The 23335-nt window shown below is 27.9% G+C and overlaps 1 protein-coding gene, 1 non-coding gene and 1 pseudogene across 2 annotated transcripts; all 3 read right to left on the bottom strand.

Annotated features, from left to right (window-relative positions):
• Window positions 1-1488: 1488 nt before the first annotated feature.
• LOC131177445 (small nucleolar RNA R71) lies at window positions 1489-1595 on the bottom strand. The gene has a single exon (XR_009146921.1). It is a non-coding gene; the product is annotated as a small nucleolar RNA R71 (small nucleolar RNA).
• A 13639-nt stretch (window positions 1596-15234) lies between these two features.
• LOC110644930 (small rubber particle protein-like) lies at window positions 15235-17095 on the bottom strand (the record flags this gene model as incomplete). The annotated part of the gene is given in 3 exon segments (XM_021797911.2): window positions 15235-15694; window positions 16030-16242; window positions 16740-17095. Coding segments are annotated over 3 exon segments (354 nt in total). The 3' UTR covers window positions 15235-15592.
• A 4319-nt stretch (window positions 17096-21414) lies between these two features.
• On the bottom strand, window positions 21415-22715 carry LOC110644932 (small rubber particle protein-like; annotated as a pseudogene).
• Between the last annotated feature and the right edge of the window lie 620 nt (window positions 22716-23335).

The raw sequence follows: 23335 nt of genomic DNA, 5'->3' as shown, positions 1-23335 counted from the left end.
TAAGTTAAGTTTTAATCCTTAATAGATGGACTGAAAAGTGAATATTGGGGATGGATAATCTTGCAATAAACTTTATTTTCTTGGTGTTAGAAATAAGCTAAGAAGATTAAGGGGAACTTTCCAAAAATCAATTAGAGCATTAATTGGGTTTTTGTTAGATTTGAAATACCGTGAAAACAGGGTTTGATTTAATGAAAACCAATTTTGAGATGCTTGAAAAAGGTTTCAAAAATTTAAGAATTGATTTCCCTCAAAATTGCAATTCTCATGTGTTTGGCTAAATTAGGGAAAAATCACATGCAAACAATATTGAAAATCCAATCTCTAGAATCAATTTATTTTTCATTGAAATTAGATATAAATTCTCCAAACCTCATAAATAGCAATTTCAATTTAAATCCAATTTAAATTTAATTTCAATTTAAATCCAATTTAAATTTAATTTCAATTTAAATCCAATATCTAGAATTACTTTATTTTTTTTTAGATTTAATTCTTCTTAATTTCATAAATAGAAATTTCAAATTAATTTTTGGTAATCTAGTTTAATTAATTTTAGTTAATTGATTGATCTAGTTTTAATTCCTCAAATACCAATTTTAATTCCAAATTTCATTTTACATCTTTAATTTTGTCTTAATTTTAATTTTTAGATTTTATTTTTAATATCTTTTAATTTTTGTCATTCTAATTAGCTTATACTTTTATTTCCAATTTAAGCACAGTGGGATCGATATCAATTTTTAAAACTATACCTCTCATGACGTGTGCACTTGCGACACACCGTATCAAGTTTTAATTGTTTGTTTTAAGTTGGTTTTTATTTGTTTTAAGATATTTTAATTTTTTATTTTCTTTTATTTTCACTATTGTTCCTTGTGTTTTTCGTACTTTTCTTGTTTATGAGACGATGACACCGAATTGTTGTTCAATCGAAATTGAAAAATTCTGCCGAGCCAACAAAAGGAATACAAAAGAAGAAAAGAAGCCGAAAAAGAAGAACAACAAATATTTGAGCAAGAGGAGATAATAGAAAATATGGAGAATCAAAATAGAGCTATTGGTGGAGATAATGGAGGAAACGAGCAAAACGGGCAAAATGTGGTTATTAATCAAAATGATCCTCAAAGAAGATCCATGTTAGATTATGCTTTTCCTAGATGTACTGATGTGAGAGATAACAGACCTATTATTGGAGCTAATCAATTTGAGTTAAAAACTGGTCTTATTCAAATGGTTCAGAATTCACAATTTGGAGGTACTCCACTTGAAAATCCTCATTCTCATTTGAAGAAATTTTTAATGATATGTGGCACACAAAGGCAGCCTGGAGTTTCTGATGAAGTGATTCGACTCACTTTATTTCCATTCTCTCTTCGGGATTCAGCATTGGAGTGGTATGACTCACTTCCACAAGCTATTATAGCTACTTGGGAGCAACTATCTCAAGCTTTTCTATCTCAATTTTTCCCACCTGGGAAGACCACTCATTTGAGGAATTTGATGGTAGCTTTTAAACCAAGGGATGATGAAACTTTGTATGAATCTTGGATGAGATTTAAGGAGCTTGAAAGGCAATGTCCTCATCATGAAATAAATGGATGATTGTTAATTTCTACACGAGTTACTCGACCATAAGAAACACAATTGATTCACAAGCGGAGGAGATTTCATGAGAATGACAAGTGAAGAATGCTATGATCTATTAGAGAAGATTGCTCATAATACCCATTTATGGGGAAATCCTAGAGCACTTGAGCCAAAGAAAATCTATGAACTAGACTCGATTAGCTACATGAATGCAAGATTTGACTTTTCACTTCTTAGTGATTTTTTCACAAAGGCAACAACCTCAACTCCTACAACTATGCAACAAGTTGCCTTCACAGATGGAACTCAAAGTTGTGGAGTTGATTACTCTTCTTATGGTGATGATTATTTGCAAGAACAAGCTGCTTATGCAGGAAGTTATCAACAGAAACCTATGGGAAATGCTTATTCTAATGTGAACAACTCAACATGGAGACCACAAGCAACCTTTGCTCAACAAGGCCAAAGCTCAAATTATGCTCATAACCAGCAGTTTATGCAGCAAAATAGGCCTCAATTTCAGCCTCAATTTCAGCCCACAAGGCAGCCACCACCTGGATATCAAGCAAGAGCACAACAATCCCTTCCATCCCATGAACCGAAGCCATCTTTGGAGAACATGATGGAGAAATTTTTTGCTGAACAAAGCAAGATGAATAGAAAATTGGAGGAAGAAATGCAACACATGAGACAAACCATGGATCAATTACAAGTCCACAACCGCATGTTGGAGACTCAATTAGCGCAACAAGCAAGCTCATCAGGAAGCAATTCCTATGGGAAACTACCTAGCCAACCACAAAACCCTCATGAACAATGTAAGGTTGTAACCTTGAGAAGTGGTAAAAAAGTTGGTCAAGAGAGTGAAAACAAGAGAGAAGAAAAAGAGAGCACAAAAGAAGAAAATTCAGTTGAGAGCAAGAAAATGAAAAAGAAGAAGAAAGCAAAAGTGAGCAAGATGAGGGAGAAACTATACATCCCACCTGAACCTTACAAACCCACCCTTCCCTACCCTCAAAGATTCATCAAGCATAAGCTAGACAAACAATTTGGCAAATTCCTTGAAGTGCTAAAGAAGTTGTATATCAATGTGCCATTCACTGAGGCACTATCCCAAATGCCAAGTTATGCCAAGTTTTTGAAGGAGATTCTTTCCAACAAGAGAAGACTAGAAGATTATGACACCATCAACTTGGGAGAGCAATGCAGTGCTATAATCAGTTACCTCCCAAACTCAAAGATCCGGGTGTGTTTTCCATTCCTTGTCATATTGGTGATAATTGTGTGGCAAATGCCTTATGTGACCTTGGAGCTAGTGTCAGCCTAATGCCACTTTCAATATATGAGAAGTTGAATATGGGAGAGTTGAAGCCCACAAACATGTATCTTTCATTGGCTGACCGTTCAATTAAGTATCCGGAAGGCATTCTTGAAAATGTGCCTATCAAGGTTGGGAAATTCTACATTCCGGTAGACTTTATCATTTTGGATATGGAAGAAGACACAAAAGTTCCTATCTTATTGGGAAGACCCTTCTTGGCAACAGCTGGTGCATTAATTGATGTGAAGGGTGAGCAATTGACACTTAGAGTGGGAGATGATCAAATGATATTCAACATCAATCCAGCCATGAAAAGGAAACATGAAGAAGTTGAGTCTTGTTTGCGGGTAGACATTATTGATGAGATTGTTCAAGAGCATTTTAGAAAAGGCTATCCACAAGACCCACTTGAAAATTGCTTAGTCCATGGTGGGAGCATTGATGATGACAATCATAACATGGCTACTTTTGCACAATATTTGGAAAGCTCTCCACCACATCCTGAAGCCACAATCTTTCAACTTGAAGGAGTGCAAAATTTGGAGATCAAACCACCATCATTAAAGGTAGAGGATGCCCCAAAGGTAGATCTTAAACCTCTTCCTTCCAACCTCAGGTATGCTTTTCTTGGACCAAATGGAACATATCCTGTTATAATTAATGCATCTTTGACTGATATTGAGAATGAAAAATTGTTGAGAGTTTTGAGAGAATATAGAAGAGTTTTGGGTTATGCAATTGATGATATAAAGGGAATTAGCCCAACAGTTTGTATGCATAGGATTTTCCTAGAGCCAAATAGTAAACCTTCCATTGAACATCAAAGAAGATTGAATCCTACAATGAAGAATGTTGTGAAAAAGGAAATCCTGAAATTACAAGCTGCTGGACACAAAAGACTTTTGCAACTTGATGAATTAGAAGAATTGAGACTTGATGCTTATGAAAATGCTAGGATCTATAAAGAAAGAACTAAAAAATGGCATGATAAGCATATCAAGAAAAAGGACTTTAAAGAAGGAGATTTGGTTCTCTTATTCAATTCAAGGTTGAAATTTTTTTCAGGAAAATTAAAATCAAGGTGGTCCGGTCCATTCAAAATTGTGAAAGTTTTACCTCATGGTGCTGTGGAAATTTTTGGTGAAAAATCGGGTAATTTCAAGGTAAATGGGCAAAGGTTGAGGCATTATTCAGCTGGTGAGCCAATTGAGAAGATAGCAACTTGCTATCTCTTTCATTCTCCATAACATCTTGAGTGAGTATGGTCAAGCTAAAGACCTAAACTTAGCATTTTTGGGCATAACTCATAATTTTTCATTGATTCTTTATTTCTTTCATATATATATTTGTTTTAAGTTTTTCTATACTCCTTATTCAGAGTTTAACATTGTTCTAATTTCCTTGTGCAGATGGGATACAATGTATTGCAAGCAAATGAGCATAAAAAAAAAATAATAATAAAAAAAAAAAAAAAGATTTCATGTCTTTATTTTCGTTGCTTAATTAATTCGTATTTTGAACTTGTTTAGTTAATATTTTGCTTGTGTTGTTTTTTTTAGTTCCTCATAAAATACATTTTTCTTTTATATCTCTAGTACATTGCTCACTTGCTTTTATGTGCTACTTCGGATTTACACTTGATGGTTACATTTTTGAGCTTAACTCTCTATTTCAACTTTTTGAGTTTAATTGATTTAATGGATTCCATCGTACTGTTTCTTTTGTAATGAGTAATTGTCGTGACTTGTCAAATTTTATCTAATTAAATTGGCTGCACTTCAATGAGGTAACACTTCTTATCTCAGCTTGTGTCATTTTCAACACAAGTTGTGCTATCAGGGTAATAATTCTTTATGCACATATAGCCAAATTATCCCATTCCTTGCAATCTTTTAACATTGAGGACAATGTTCATTCTGAGTATGGGGGAGAGGGTAAATTTTTTGCAAAAATTATTTTTTTTTCCTTTTTCATTTGCATATAGTGACATACTCATTCATTACTTCATACTTGTACATATTCACATACATACACTTGCATATAGCTTCATATACTTAGTTATGCATACTTAGTTGCATATAGGTTGACTATACATTTACACTCATGCATATCATTCACTCATTTAAAATTTTTGAATTTTTGAACCAGTCTTTGAATTCCATAAGCCACTTATTCAAGCAATCCAACTTGCCTTTAGATGGTTAGTGGAATGAAAGTTCCAGCTGGGTACAAAGTCTTAAGCATTATTCTTTCTCTTACTTAATAGCTGAAAATTAATACATTCATCTAGGTATACAGATTCTGATTAGTTATTTTGAGTTTTGAGTGTCTAGATAAGCCTTTAAGAAAGAAAATGGTCATTGTCGTCTCACCATTCCTAGAACAAGCATCTTAGATCTTTCAAAGCGAAATTTTTAACTTGCATTTGATAAGAATATGATTTAGGCATTTCTTCATATTTTAAACCTCACATTTAGCCTTAACCTACCTTAATTTCATTTTAACCCTTGCAAACCCCCTTGAACCTTAATTCCCTAATTTCTTTGGAACCCAAATCATTTACCTAGCCATAAAACCTAAACACTACCACCTATCTATGAGAATAATATTTTAGCAATTAAGTGCATAAAATAAAAAAAAATAAAAAAAAAAAAATTTCGGAGGATTGAAACATCTTGAAAAGTGCTAGAGTAATTGTGAAAAGTTGAAAAGGTCACCAAAATATCCCAAAGGTAATTTTGGGTGTGACATGAAATAGGGACCAATACAAAATCAAAATAGCCATTTAAAAAAAAAAAAAAAAAAAAAAAAAAATAGTCCCTTTGTATAATCATTGTGATAGCACTTGAGCTTCATTGTGAATTTCTTTCCTCTTGATAAAAAAAAAAAAAAAAAATATTGGATGCACTTTGAGTTTCATGATTAATATTATTCTCATATTTTGTTTACCTTATTCCCTTTCTTTGTTAACCACAATTTTACCCTATTAGACCCCATTACAACCCTTAAAAAAAGACCTAATGATTCTTTGAAAAATGCTTGTTACATTAGTAGAGTTAGATCTTTTATGCTTGCATATGGGTTTGGCAATATAATCTTCCATACATTACTCACCATCTATTTGAGACACATTGGCTATCTATTTCATTTAGGTTTGTTTTGGCACAATTGACTCTTGTAGTTGGTTGGTATTTGTTGCTTGGGTTGATTGGTTAATTCTTAGCTATTCTGTAATAGTTGAGAGTGCTTGCTTCATTCTTTGTGCTTTTGCTGGTGGGAATTTGGAATGTTGGTGGCTAGAGGTAAGTTGGTAGTTTGGATTAGTGAATTTTGAGTTTTCAAAGGATTCTATTCCCTTCCAAATGAGTTTTAATGAAATTTTGCTTGAGGACAAGCAAGAGTTTGAGTATGGGGGAATTTGATGCATGCATTTTAGATCATCATTTAGGAGTAATTTTTGTACATAATTTACCCTTATTCATAGCTATTATTTTAGATATTAGTATATATTTAGTCAATTTTACAATTTTCACTTTTCTTAGTTTAATTTTTGGAATTCATTTGTTTTGTAGGTTAAATCTGGAGAAATTTGATGTATTTTGATCAGAGTAGCCATTTGGAGGAGATTAAATTCGACTTGCACAAATTTTGAAGTTGAGAAAATGGCGAGAGAGCGGACACAACCCGCAAAGACAAGATTAGCTCTCATGTCGCAGTTGTGTCGATCGTCGATATTCACGAGCGACACAACCCGCGCGACACAACACCGGCTGCTTATGTCGTTTTTCATGGAAAATTGTTGACGTGGCATTTATCGACCTACTCAGCTTTTTACCTCACCTTTTACGGATCCTTCCCCTTTTACCCATTCTAGAACAGTCCCTTAGCCTATATAAAGACCCATTTTATCACTTTCTTTCCATATAGAGAGCAAGGGAGGCATTTTTTGGCAAGATTAGAAAGAGAGAAGGGAGCACTTTCTGCATTTCTTCTTCCAAAGAAGAAGGATCAACCGCGCAAATCACTGGTTTTTCTACCCCTTTAAGCTTACATTTCCATTATTTCTTCATTTCTTCATTTGGGTTTATGTTTAAACAATGATTCGTGAGTAGTTTATTGAGATTCTAGAGATGGGTTTGTAAATATTGATTTGTTTTGTGGTTTTGACCGATTTAGCCATTTAAATGAATATTGTTATATTTTGATTTATTGCTTGTGTGCTTATTTCCTTGCTTGATGAATGGGCCCTCATTAAGTTAAGTTTTAATCCTTAATAGATGGACTGAAAAGTGAATATTGGGGATGGATAATCTTGCAATAAACTTTATTTTCTTGGTGTTAGAAATAAGCTAAGAAGATTAAGGGGAACTTTCCAAAAATCAATTAGAGCATTAATTGGGTTTTTGTTAGATTTGAAATACCGTGAAACAGGGGTTTGATTTAATGAAAACCAATTTTGAGATCTGGAAAAGGTTTCAAAATTTAAGAATTGATTTCCCTCAAAATTGCAATTCTCATGTGTTTGGCTAAATTAGGGAAAAATCACATGCAAACAATATTGAAAATCCAATCTCTAGAATCAATTTATTTTTCATTGAAATTAGATATAAATTCTCCAAACCTCATAAATAGCAATTTCAATTTAAATCCAATTTAAATTTAATTTCAATTTAAATCCAATTTAAATTTAATTTCAATTTAAATCCAATATCTAGAATTACTTTATTTTTTTTTAGATTTAATTCTTCTTAATTTCATAAATAGAAATTTCAAATTAATTTTTGGTAATCTAGTTTAATTAATTTTAGTTAATTGATTGATCTAGTTTTAATTCCTCAAATACCAATTTTAATTCCAAATTTCATTTTACATCTTTAATTTTTGTCTTAATTTTAATTTTTAGATTTTATTTTTAATATCTTTTAATTTTTGTCATTCTAATTAGCTTATACTTTTATTTCCAATTTAAGCACAATTCCCTGTGGGATCGATATCAATTTTTAAAACTATACTACTGTGACCCGTGCACTTGCGGACACACCGTATCAATTATCGCATTTTTGCTTAACACACACTTAAAATATCTTTTTTACCTATCATATACCTAAACTTAAAAAAAACCTAACACATAAACCCAAAGTTGTATAATGCCTCGAAAGTGAGTAACACGTACAACTGACCTGGCAAGTGGCTGCCAAATAGACCAAAAAAAACTGAGGTGGCAAAATAAGCTAAGGGAGATGTTTTTGGGTTAGGCAAAATAGCTTTTAGAGAGAAAAATCCCCAAATATATTCATTCTCTCTAAATGTTCTTCTCCTTAAAGAATCCATAAATTTGCAACAACAGGAAGAACCTAAGTTCGGCTCATGAACAATTAAATGATGAACGAATCCGCATCCATCATCTTGCCTTAATTTAAATTTCCCATTGGCATAAACAAACAGAGGAGAAAAACAATGTTAGGGTTCAAAATTCTCTCACTCCCATCACCTATCTCATTAATTTCACAACCCGAATTCTCTTTCCGTCCTTCCTTTCTTTTACCCAATCGAGATTTTTTTCCTTTTCATGTTAAATAACAACAATTCACAACGAATGCAAAGATCAAGAATAAGAAAAGCTAAATGGGTTTGCTAATGACAACGGCGGCGCTAGTGATGGTGATGATTTGAAGAAAGATCAACCACTCTTATTGAATATCAAGTGGGGTGAGCTACTGCTGGACCCAAATCCTAACAACATCTTAGCCATTGGATTGCTCGGGTTGCTGACATGGGCAAGTGTTCAAGTTTTGTGGTAACATACAACAAAATAACCAAAAAAAAATACTAGTATTCTACTCTTCTTTACATTATTTTAGCTCATTAATTCTTAATAAAACCTTTGCATTCCAACTCAAATCACGAAATTTTATACATAATTACATATTGACCAATAATTCAATTGGCCCTTTATTCCACATCCAAAACACACCAACAAAAACATATTTTAAACACTGAATAAGTACATATAAAAAAGCTCACAATAGATAAATAGTCAAATCCTATAACGAGACCTTGCCCTTGATTTTCTATTTTGGCCTCAATTTCTGATAACTTGTGGTAGCTAACACAACACAATTTATCATTTTATGTATTTTTTCATACATTTCACAAGTAGTATGTATTTTATCATTTTATGTATTTTTTTCATATATTTCACAATAAAATGTTTTATAATTTAAATATTTTTTTTATGATATTATATATATAAATGAAATTAATATTTTTTTATGCTTTAACAATTTTTCATTATTTTCAGCATTCAAACCAAACAATTTAAATAAATTGTTTCACAAAAATATTTTTCTTCAAAATTTGTTATATAGATAATTTTTATAAAAAAAATATAAATTTATTAATAATGTTAAACTATCAAACATTACAAACAATTACAAGAAAGGACATAATCTCATTGTTGTAGATTAAATATAAAACTTATGATATTTGATCTTTTTGTTTGAAAATGATTTTAACAATAGATATAAATTTTTTAAGTAGTCACTAGTTTTTTATTTAATTTAAATGTTAAAATAACTATCTAGATCTTCCATTCTTGGAATATTTTTCAAAAAAAATTGGAGTTGTTTTATTTTCCTAGAAAATTAAAATAAGGGTTTCATATTCAAATGTGTCATGGTGAGTTTTTCAAAATTTAACTGAAATTTAAAAAATAACTTTAAGTTATAATCCATTGTTTTTCATTACAACAAAAAAAATTTTTATTTATTTTTTAATAAAAAATAACAATTTTTCTATAATCAAAATAACACTATAATTTTTCATAACTAGAATCGAATAATTATTTAAAAAACATTTGTTTAAAATATTATATTATTATAAAATAAATGAATGACACATATTTAAAAAATTTTAATAATAAAAAAGTTTTTAAAAGTATCTTATAATGTTTTATTTTTTAAATTATAAAAGATATAAACAATTTTTTTTTTTTAAATTGAATTAGAGAATTGCTCTTTATTATTAACTAGTGAACGCATTTTTCTTATTTTTTTAATCTTTTTATAAAAAATAAAATTTTCTTAAAAAATAAAAAATAAAAAACTATTTTCATCGGTAAACAAGCTTTGATTTTGCCTTTGCTCCAAACTGTAAGTCCAACGACAGGATGAGAAGGATTTTTTTTTCTTAAACATATAGAGTTACGGACTAAGAAAATGGTCATTCAAGAATTTTCTTGAATTTCTTTAGTAAATTATCAAAAAATAAGTTAGCCTTGTTTTTCAAAATTAAATAAATTAAAAATAAACCGTACACCGCTTAAAAATTCAAATCTTAATAATTTTCTTTTAATTTTAAAATTTTTATTTATAAATTTTAATTTTGTAGTATGAAAATTATTTTTAAGACTATAAAATTTTATCAGTTAAATTAATTATAAAATAAAAATTTAATAGCTTTACTCTTTTCAAAAATTGTTGAAATAAAAATTTATAATTATATAAATTAAATTAAAAGCATCTTTTATATTTTTTTTATATTTTTTACCATTAAATTATATTTTTATAAATTTATTTAGCATATTTATTCACAAAATGAATAATATTTAAATGTCTGTAAAATTACAAGGTCTCAATTTAATTTTTAACAATAATCAAATAAACCAATCAAGATGAAAAAAAAAAAACCCTAAACTAAATTATGGTGGCCAAACGAAATCTATCAACGCGACCTTACCTCCCAAAGTCAGGAAACCTCAGAGCACCTCCTCCATGCAAAATTCTGGTAATTTCGTGAGATTTTCAACGGAAAACTTGTCTCTTAGAAGTAGGTTATTCACTGGTCTAGACCAATTTTGAGTTGAAATTAAATAATAGAGTAATCTTCTTCAATTACAGAACCTCACTCCTGTAAATCAGATGTAAAACTTATGATATTGAATTTTTTTTTTTTTTTTTTTGTAAGATGACTTTGGCAATAGATAAATCTTCAGAGCAGCCATTAGTCATTTAATTGATTTGAATGTTCAAGGAACTTATTGCATATGGCATACACAGATTATGTAGATAAGTTATTTTTTGGAAAACAAATGGATTTTTTTTTTTTTTTTTTTTTTAACTTTATTGGAAATGGAGGCTTTGGAGCATGAGTAGCTCTCTGGAAAATTTTTCCCAAAAAATTACAATAATGATTTTCATATTCAAATGTGTCATGTTTTCAAAATTTTCAAAATTGAACTAAAATTTGGAAAATAGCTTTAAGTGATAATCACTTTTTTTTTTCCTTTACAACAAAAGTTTTTTTTTTCAACTAATTTTTATATAAAAAATAATGACATTATATAATTAAATTATAATATAACTTTCATAAATAAAATGGAATAATTAGTTAGAAAAATATTTAATTATAATGGTAAAAATTTAATCATATTATTATAAAGTAAATGAATGACACATATTTAAAATTTTTAATAATAACTAAGTTTTTAATGTATTTTATAATGTTTTATTTTTTAAATTATAAAGATATGAACAATTTTTAAAATTTTTTTTGAAATAAAAAAATTGTTCCTTATTATTAACAAGTGAATATAATATTTATTATTTTATAAAAAAAATAAATATACTCTTTAAAAAAAATGAAAAACACAAAATTATTTTCCAGTAATAAAAAGGCTTGAGCTTTGTGTTTGCACCAAACTATAAGTCCAATGAAAGGGATGAGGAGCATGAGATAGGAAGCAGTGAGAAAGTTGACTCCAGAGAAATAAGTAGCAGTGTGTATCATTTGATTATAATTAAATTGAATCGATAAAAGTTAGTTATTTGGATAAGGCCAGTTCAGTTTGATTTGATTTTTTTATTATTGATTTAGTTATCTTTAATTTGCATATTGAACTAATCAAAATAATTGAATTTATATTTATTATATTTTTAATAATATATTATTTATAATTATTATTTTATAATTTTATTAATAATATTTAATTTGTAATTACTTTTTATTATTAATAAATCATATTTATTATTTTTAAAAAAATAAAAATATTAAAAATGTATTTTTAATAATATTTTATTAATTAGTTAATAACATAAAATATATATTATAATTTTTTGATTAATTTAGTTATAAACGATATTTGATTGAATATTTTCAATTTTGATTAGGTTTAATTTCTCTCAATTTTAATTTGATTTGATTAATAAAATCAGAATCAAATAAAATTTCTGTTAGTTTAAAATTCAGATAGGTTATTTGTACGCTCACCCACATAAATATTGAAAGGTGGTGACCATATTTATTACTTTTGCAAATGATTTTCCCCTCAAATCGATCAATGGCCTTGGAAATTGGATAATAACATCTCTTATGAAAAGGTTAAATTAGCCTTCTCAGCCTGAATGGGTACTAGACCTCCAAAGGTTAAAATTTGTGGCAAACTTGCGCAAGCTAATACACATATTTTATATAGGCATTCTAGGATCATTTTTACATTCATTTTACCCTTTTATTTTACTATTTTATAATATTTTAATTTTTAATTTAATTAATTTATTAATTTTAGTATTTTGAATTTAATTTTTAAAATTTTTTATGTTTTTGTTAGGTTTTGATGTGATTTGAAGATGAAATGGTACAAATGGAAATGATTTGATATTATTTAGAGTCTTAAGAGTGGTGAAAAATTGACGATATTATACTTAAAGAGAAGCCAAAATCTTCCTGAGCTTCAACACTGGGCAGTGTTACTTCTTAAGTTCAGTAGCTAATAAAATTTAAGAGAAACAATAATTTTCAGACGAAGTGACATAAGACATGTTACTTCGTTAGTCGTAGTAAATAGAAAAGTTAAGGGAGACAACGATTTTTAGATGAAGTCACAAGCGCCATGTTATTTCACCAGTTTATCCACATGGGGCATGTTGAAATTTGAATGTGTGTCCGCAAATGCACGGGTCACAGTAGTATAGTTTTAAAAATAATAATATCGTTCCCACAGGGAATTGTGCTTAAATTGGAAATAAAAGGATAAGCTAATTAGAATGGTAAAATTTAAAGATATAAAATGAAATTTAAAATTTAAGATTGGTATTTGAGGAATTTAACCTAAATCAAATAATTAACTAAATTAATTAAACTAGATTACCAAAATTTAAATTGAAATTGCTATTTATGAAATTTGGAGGAATTAAATCTAAATTCAATAAAAATTAAAGTGATTCTAGAGATAGGGTTTTCAATATTGTTTGCATGTGGTTTATCTTCAATTTAGTCAAACATATGAGAATTGTAATTTTGAAGGAAATCAATTCTTAAATCTTTGAAACCTTTTTCAAGCATTTCAAAGTTGGTATTCATTAAATCAAACCTTGTTTTCACGGTATTTCAAACCTAACAAAAACCCAATTAATCCTCTTAGCTTATCTCTAACACTAAGAAAACTAAGTTTATTGCAAGATTATCTATTCCAAATATTCACTTTTCAGTCCATCTATTAAGGATTAAAGCTTAACTTAATGAGGGCCCATTCATCAAGCAAGGCAACAAGCTCACAAGCAATAAATCAAAATGTAACAAATCTCATTTAAATGACTAAATCAGTTCTAAACCACAATACAAAATAATATTTACAAACCCATCTCTAGAATCTCAAATAACTACTCACAAATCATAGTTTCAAGACAAACCCAAGTGTATAAATGAAGAAATAATGAAAATCTAAGCTAAGGAATAGAAAAACCCAAAAGAATGCTGATGAATCTGCTGCTGGAGAGTGCAGAAAATGGCCTTTGCTGCTGCTGGAAAACTGGCGTCACGTCCTCCTCTCCTTCTCCTTCTTTCTTGCCAAAATCTCTCTCCCTTTCTCCTTATGGAAGGAAATAAATAAATGAGGTTTTATATGGGTCAGAGATCTGCCCTAGAATGGGTAAAAAGGTGGAAGATTCCAGAGAAAGTGAGGTATAAAATCAGAGTAAACTTCAAAAAAAATTTTTGCAATTCAACTCTAATTTCCTCCAAATCATTTTAACCTATAAAACAAATAAATTCCAAAAATTAAACTAAGAAGTGTAAAAATAATAAAATTGACTAAATATATGTTAATATCTATAATAATAGCTATGAACAAGGGTAAATTATGTACAAAAATTACACTTACATGATAATATAAAATGCATGCATCAAAATCCAACACTGGATTGTATTGCTCAGCAGATTTTTAGGCTGCCTAAGATTATTTTTAGTTCTCACCACTCATTTCTTTCTATTAGATACTTTAGAGTAAATTTCTAACACTTATATAATCATCTTATTCTCAATATTTCCATAACAAGAAGAGAGAGAAAATCTAATTGAGGAAAGGGAAAGAGGAGACGCCATTTTTGAAGTAAGACCATCTTCTTTAAAGTAACGTTTCCGACTGTCCTTTTTTAGAGATTTGGATTCTCTCCATCTGGGTTCTTTTATTTTCAGTCTTATTTTCATATTTTTCTACTTTATTTCATTTTTCTTTTTTGTAAAAACAATTATGAGTGAGTAGATATTTGAGATTTCAGAGTTTGATGGAATGATTTAAGTTTTGCTTATGATTTTTGATTTGATTTATCCAGATTTTAATATATATAAGTTTTGATTCATATCTTGTGTGCTTTCTTGGCTTATCCTTTGTTAGGCCTCTTTGAGATTTGTTTTTAATCTTTAATTGAAGGACTAAAAATTGAAAATCATTGATAGATAATCAAGATATTGAACTTAATTACCAAGTGTTATATATAAACTAGAGATTAAGAGGTATTTTTAGTTTATTAAAGTGCTTAATGGGTTTTAGGTAAATTTAGCATTGCATGAGAGTGGGGTTTAATTTCTCTTAAAAGACTTCTTAATTTGCTTGAGAGAGAGATTAGAGAAGTTTAGAATCAACTACCTTCAATTCTTTTTTTTTTTTTTTGTCCTTTAAAAATTGAATTTACCTAACTAAATCCCCAACTCTAGAATCACCTTTACCATCATTTAATTCTAGGTTTTTATTACTTATTTCCTTATATTTCCATATGGTGAGGCATTATCTTATCTTTGCTACTTGAAAGATCATAGTACTTGCGAATTTATCACATCACAAGCCATGACTTAAAGATTCATGCAGAAAAAGAACTTAGTTTGATCACATTTTTATATAAATTATTTTTCACTATATCAGATATTTTACACGCTTAACCATTTTATCACTACCACACTCCTCACAATCGTTCATTTTATCCATCCAAATTTTGAATAGATTCAAATAGAACACGCAACAATATGACCGTAAAAAAGAGAAAAAAAAATACTAGTATTCTCCTCTTCTTTACATTATTTTAGCCCATTAATTCTTAATAAAACATCTAGATGCCAACTCAAACCACGAAATTTTATACATAATTATATATTGACCAATAATGCAATTGGCCCCTTATTCCACATCCAAAACACACCACCAAAAACTCATTCTAAACACTGAATAAGTACATATAAAAAGGCTCACAATAGATAAATAATCAAATCCAGTGCAAATTATGATGCCTCATCTCCAAACACCTTGGCAATTCTCTACGTACAGTCTCGTTGTGACGAACAAGTGGCAGCTTATTGAGGGTCACGCCTAGTAGTGATCGCATAAATTGAGGGAAGGTTAGCGAACGCATGTTACTCTGCACTTTCCTTCACACTAGTATCGCAAGCTTGGGTAGACAACTGCTTGAGAACTGAGGGAACAATGTTTTGTAGAGTAGTGAAAGATGCATCCATCTGCAACCATGTGAAGAAATTTTCAATTTTTATTCAACATCTTAGCTGCTTATTCAAAGAAAGACGAGTACAAATAAATTCAATCACAATAGTTTGCCATTAAGACTCCTATCATAAACCGTATAATATTAATCATGACAACATTAAAATTATTTGGAATTCACTTTTTTACTGCTTTGGGAGTATCTATAATCTCCCTAAATGCTTGTGTTTAAATGTAACCAAACTCAAATGGGACAATGAATAGCTTGAACATTTATGGCCCTTCAATGTCAACCTCCCCCTCATGTATACTAGAAACACAAAAATTGAACAAAGAAAAAAAAAAAACTCACCGCTCTGTCTGCAAACTTGATAGCTTCAGTGGGAATTTTACTGGCCGGAATAACCACGGTCTTTGCCACACCCTCAATAGTCTCGACCCCAGGCTTCAACGGACCAGAATTGTCCTTGGCATAAAGGTAAATGTTTGAGAGGGAAGTTACAGCATCATCTGTAGTCGCTTGTACAAATTCCAAATACTTTAGCTTCTCTTCCTTCTCATTAGCCTAGATAATTAATTCCGCAGCCATGTTAATTTAGATATTAAAAAAATAAATGAAATATTTAATTATTTCACAAAATCACCCCCATAAAATCAAAGATAACGAGTCAATAGATTTAATTTGGCTTGCATCTAAGGACAACTGCATGAAACAAGTCTTTATTATCATGTATAGCATCACAGATTTTCGTATCTTCCGTTGTGTTTCTAATTTCTGTATGAGTCCTTGATTATTTCTCTGATTTAAATTCAAGAAAGCTGCAATATCAATTGCTCCGGTCTATTAGACCTGATCTTAGCAATAATTTTTCATTTTCTTATGGTTTACAATTTTCTAAGCAACCAAACACCTCTGAAAATGGTTCAAATAATCGATTCAAACCCATATAATAAGAAAATTGGGTGATTGAACCCCAATTTCTCAAATCATAAGAAAAACAGTATAAAAATCGACAGATTAAAAAAAAAATTCAAGCCAAAATTTTGAGAGAGCAGTATCACCTCTTGTTGGAAATTCTCGTTTTCTTTCCCTTCAGCCATAATTGAAAATTTCCTTTCAGCAGAAATGGAAGATCACAAGTTCAAAACGCAGTCGTTGGAGTTTGAAAAAATTATTCGCCTTTCCTAAAACACGGCGGAAGCTATCAACTCATTATGGCTCAAAGCAAAAACCAAATCTCTTTATTTATAGATGGAAAATGAAAAGGAGCGCGGAAGCGTGTTGCTGTTTTATTGGTTTAGCGTGCATTACTCTAGTATCCCAGTGATCCCATGCCAGCATTTGGCATGAATGATAAATAAATAATATTTAAATAAATATATAAAAGTGATTATTTATTTATTTTTTAAATTATAAGATACTTATAAAGCTATGGACTTACTCGTACATACATATTTACTTAATTCGCATAAATTTACATATTCATCCATTATTAAATTGAGTTTTTAATTTAATTTTAATTAAATTTAATAATTGAGTTTTTTTTTTAATTTTTTATTTAAAAAAAGTATATTTTTACCAAAAATAGTTACAATAAACTGATCTATTCTAGTTCGAATGAAGATGAATTTTAATTAATTCAATTTAATTGATTTAATAATTGATTATAATTTTAAATTAAACCAATGAAGTTTTAATTCTAAATCAAACTATAACGAGATATTGCCCTTGATTTTCTGTTTTCCCTTAAGCACCTACTAGTCGTGGGCTTTGTGGCCCCAATTTCTGGTAACCTGTGGTCGCTAACAGCCTAACACAACACAATTTATCATTTTTTGCATTTTTTTCATATATTTCGCAATAAAAAAGATTTATAATTTAAATATTTTTTATAATATTATAAATATAAATGAAATTAATATTTTTTTATACTTTAACCATTTTTCATTATTTTCAGCATTCAAACCAGATAAATTGTTTCTCAAAAAATATTTTTCTTAAAAAATTTGTTATATAAATAATTTTTTTAAAAAAATATAAATTTATTAATAATTTTAAAATATCAAATATTACAAAAAATTACAAGAGTGGACATAATCTCATTGTTGTAGATTAAATATAAAACTCATGATATTTGATTTTTTGTTTGAAAATGATTTTAACAATAAATATAAATTTTCTAAGCAGTCACTAATTTTTTATTTAATTTAAATGTTAAAATAACCATTTAAATTTTTCATTCTTGAAATATTTTTCAAGAAATTTATTACATACCACATATACAGATTATATAAACAAGTTATTTTTTGAAAAATATACCTTCTTGGAAAGGGAGGCTTTGGAGTATGTTCACTTATGAAAAATTTGGCGTTGTTTTATTTTCCTAGAAAATTAAAATAAGGATTTTCATATTCAAATGTGCCATGATTTTAAGTTTTTCAAAATTTAACTTAAATTTAAAAAATAATTTTAAGTTATAATCCATTGTTTTTCCATAACAACAAAAGTTTTTTTTTTTATTAAATTTTCAAATAAAAAATAGTAATTTTTCTATAATCAAAATTATACTATAATTTTTCATAACTACAATTGAATAATTATTTAAAAAATATTTATTTACAATATCATATTATTATAAAATAAATAAATGACACATATTTAAAAAATTTTATTAATGAAATAAGTTTTTTAAAAGTATCTTATAATTTTTATTTTTTAAATTATAAAAGATATAAACAATTATTTAAAAAAAATGAATTAGAGAATTGCTCTTTGTTATTAACCAGTGAACGCATTTTTCTTACATTTTTTTTATGTTTTTATAAAAAAATAAAAATTTTCTTAAAAAATAAAAAACAAAAACAAAAAACTATTTTCATCGGTAAACAAGCTTTGATTTTGTCTTTGCTCCAAACTGTAAGTCCAACGAAAAGACGAGAAGGATTTTTTTTTTTTTTCTTAAACATTTTGGTTTACGGAAGAAAAAAAAAAATTCAAAGAATTTTTTTTTTTTTTAGTAAAATTATAAAAAAAAAAAAAGTTATTTTTTTTAAAAATTAAATAAATTAAAAATAAAACCGTACACCACTTAAAAAAAAAAAAAATAATATTTTCTTTTTATTTTAAATTTTTTTTTTTTTTTAATTTTCTAATAATAAAAAATTTATTTTTAAGACTATAAAATTTTATCAGTTAAATTAATTATAAAATAAAAATTTAATAGCTTCACCCTTTTCAAAAATTGTTGAAATAAAAATATATAATTATATAAATTAAATTAAAAGCATCTTTTACATTATTTTATATTTTTTACCATTAAATTATATTTTATAAATTTATTTAGCATATTTATTAACAAATGAATAATATTTAAATGTCTGTAAAATTATAAGGTCTCAATTTAATTTTTAACAATAATCAAATAAACCAGTCAAAATGGAAAAAACCCTAAACTAAATCATTGCGCCCAAACGAAATCTATCAATGCGACCTTATCTCCCAAAATCAAGAAACCTCACAGCACCTCCTCCATACAAAATTGTGGTAATTTCGCGAGATTTTCAACGGAAAACTTGTCTCTTACAAATAGGTTATTCACTGGTCAAGACCAATTTTGAGTTGAAATTAAATAATAGAGTAACCTTCTTCAGTTTTAGTTTGATTCTGATTTTAATTAAATTTAAGTTAATTTTTTTAAAATTAATTTATGAAAAAAAATTATTTTTACCAAAAATGAACTACAATAAAAATGAAAATGAATTTTAATTAATTCAATTTAATTAATTTCAATAATTAACTATAATTTTAAATTAAACCAATTTAATTTTAATTCTAAATCAAACTATAACGAGATATTGCCCTTGAATTTCTATTTCCTCTTTACCACCTACTAGTATGTATTTTATCATTTATGTATTTTTTTTCATATATTTCACAATAAAAAGTTTTATAATTTAAATATTTTTTATAATATTATAAATATAAATGAAATTAATATTTTTTGATACTTTAACCATTTTTTCAGCATTCAAACCAAATAAATTGTTTCTAAAAATATTTTTCTTAAAAAATTTGTTTTATACACAATATTTTTAAAAAATAAATTTATTAATAATGTTAAAGTTTCAAACATTACAAACAATTACAAGAGAGGGCATAACCTCATGTTGTAGATTAAATATAAAACTTATGATATTTGTTTTTTTTTTTTTTGTTTAAAAATAATTTTAACAATAAATATATATCTTCCGACTAATCTTTGGTTTTTTATATAGACAAATTATTTTCTCAAAAACATACAGAATTTTATATTTTTTTAACCTTGTTGATAAGGAAGACTTTGGAGTATATTCACTTATAAAGAATTGGAGTTGTTTTATCTTCCCAGAAAATTAAAATAAGAATTTTCATATTCAAATGTGCCATGATTTTAAGTTTTTCAAAAATTAACCAAAATTTAGAAAAATAACTTTAAGTTATAATCCATTGTTTTTCCTTTACAACAAAAGTTTTTTTTTATTTATTTTTCAAATAAAAAAAATAAATTTCTATCATCAAAATTATATTATAATTTTTCATAACTATAATTAAATAATTATTTAAAAAATATTTATCTACAATGTCATATTATTATAAATTAAATGAACGACACATATTTAAAAAATTTTAATAATAAAATAAAATTTTAAAAGTATCTTATAATGTTTTATTTTTTAAATTATGAAAGAAATACGCATTTTTTTTTTAAATTTTGAATTAGAGAATTGCTCTTTATTATTAACAAGTGAACCCATTTTCATCTATTTTTCTATCTTTTTATAAAAATAAAAATTTTCTTGAAAAAAAAAAAAAACTCTTTTCCGTCAGTAAACAAGCTTTGGTTTTGACTTTGCTCCAAACTGTGAGTCCAACAAGAGGATGAGAAGGATGAGGTGGAAAGTAATGACGAAGTTGGCTCCAAATAAAATAAAAAAAGGTAGGAGTTTGCATTATTTAATTATAATTAAATTAAATCATTAAATTTTAATTATTTTAAAAAGAATAAATTTGATTTTTAATTAATAATTTTAAATTTTTTTTATTAATTTTTGAATTAAATAAAATAATTAAATTTATATTAATTAATATATTAATTATATTTAAGCGATTGAATATTTTCAATTCTGATTAGAATATAATCAAAATTAATTAATTCGATTAGATTATCAAAATGCTCACCCTAGACATAAGAGTTGAGAGTTGATGGCCATATTTATTACTTTTGCAAAAGATTCTCCTCTCAAATTGAGCAATGGCCTTGGAAACTCGATGAGAAAATCTAGCAGGAAAAGGTCAAGATTAGCCTTCTTAGCCCCAACGGGTACTAGACCTCCAAAGGTTAAAATTTGGAACAAACTTGTCCAAGCCATGACCTATAAATCTACGTAGAAAGAACTCTTCCTCAAGGTCTGATTCTAGAACGCTGGAAGATCTGTAATGATTTATAATAAATGGAAAATAATACGAGCATGCATGGAACCTAAGAGAATGTTACTATAGTATGATAGGGATTATAGAGATAAATGGAACTAGTTGGTCTAATAACAGTTTTATATAAATTATCTTTTCATTTTATCAAGTATTTTAAAATCGCAAATTGTAATTTCTAAAAAAAAAAAAAAATCATACATCATAATTGTCACAATCATTCATTTTATCCATTCGAATTTTAAATAGATTTAAACAGAATATATAACAAAATAATTAAGAAATACAAGTGTTCTTCTGTTCTTTACATCATTTTAGCTCATTAGTTTTTAATAAAATCTCTAGATTCCAACTCAAATAATGAAATTTATATACAATTATATATGTTAGCCATTAATTCAATTGGCCCTTTATTCCACATTTAAAACACACCATCAAAAGCATATTCTAAACATTGATAAGTACATAAAAAAAGCTCGTAATAGATATATAATCAAATCCTACATTTATTCTTGGACACATCATCATCTTGCTTAGTTGGAAGCAATTGGTACGGATTATGACGCCTCCTTAGCAATTCTCGAAGTGGACAAGGTGGGCAGTAAAGGCAAATAAGAGGACACTCTGTATCCCTTCTCAGAAGCGCTACGAACAATCTCATTGTACTTTTTAGAGTAATAAGCAGCGGTTGGTACAACTGTATTTGCCACTTGAGGGACAAATGGTAGCTTATTGACGGCAAGCCTGGTAGTGACCACGTATTGCTCTGCATTTGGTTCATCCTTGGTGTATAAAGTTTTTGCACTTTCCTTCAAACCAGTATTGTAAACTGAAGAAGCCACAGCAAGAGTAGCTCTTGGGGCATCTCGAGCTACTGAATAAGCTAGGGTAGACACCTGCTTGACAAACTGGGGGAACAAAGGAATCTAGACTAGTGACAGATATATCAACCTGCAACCACGTGAAAAAACGTTCAATTTTCATTCAACTTCGCAACTGTTTATTTAAAGAAAGATGAGCACAAATAAATTCAATCACAATAAATTGCAATTATTACCCACTATCATCAACTGTATAATATTGATCATGACAATTTGTAATTTAATTTTTTTAATGCTTCAATAGTATCTAATCTCTCTAAATGTTGTGTATATACGTAACCAAACTCAAATGGAAAAATGAATAGCATGAACTTTTGTGCTGTGATTTAAATCCAAACTCAATTAAAATTTCACACAAGAATATTTTTCATCAGAATTAGTAACCAACACTACTCATTTGGGTCCTTCGATCTCAACCTCCCCTCACATGCATCAAGAAACACAAAAGTTGAACATAGAAGATTAAGACTCACCGTGCTGTCTACAAACTTAAGAGTCCTATTGGAAACATTACGGTAGTTATGATACACAGGTCTAACCACACTCTTTACCGTAATTCTCGACACCAGGCTTCAATGGACCAGACTTGTCCTTGGCAAAAAGGTAGAGCTTTGAGAAGGAAGTCACAGCATAAATTGAAGCTGCCTGCACAAATTCCAAATTATTTAGCCTCTCTTTCTCCTCATTGGCCTAAATAATTAAATTGCATGACAATGTTAATTTAGATATTCAAAAAATAAACGGAATATTTAGTTATTTTACAAAATCACCCCATAAAATAGAAGATAATGAGGAATCATAAGTCCTGTTTGACATTGAGTTTCAAAGCCTTAAACTGTTTTTCTGAATAAAAGTACTATTTTAGATGCTGTTGAGAAAAATAGTTTAGAAAAAATTATTTTTTTTATTTTAGTATTCTTATAACTAAAACTGATCAAATTTAATTTTTAATTATTTTTTAACACTCTATAACTAGTATATTTAAAAAAAATAATTTTATCAACATCAATTTTAACAGCAATGCCAAACAGACCCATAGTCAATACAGTTAATTTGATTTGCATCTAAGAACAACAGCATAAAACAAGTCTTTATTATTATGTATAGCATCACACATTTTTATATCTTCCATTTTATTTCTAATTTCTGTACGAGCCTTTGATTATTTTTCTGATTTAAATTCAAAAAACTGCAATATCAATTGCTGCGGTCTATTAGACCTGATTTTAGCAATAATTTTTCATTTTCTTATGGGTTACAATTTTCTAAGCAACCAAGCACCTCTAGAAAAATTCAGATAATCGATTCAA

Source organism: Hevea brasiliensis, unplaced genomic scaffold (assembly GCF_030052815.1).
Source record: "Hevea brasiliensis isolate MT/VB/25A 57/8 unplaced genomic scaffold, ASM3005281v1 Scaf481, whole genome shotgun sequence".
NCBI lineage: Eukaryota > Viridiplantae > Streptophyta > Magnoliopsida > Malpighiales > Euphorbiaceae > Hevea > Hevea brasiliensis.
This window is presented reverse-complemented; position numbering and strand designations above follow the sequence as displayed.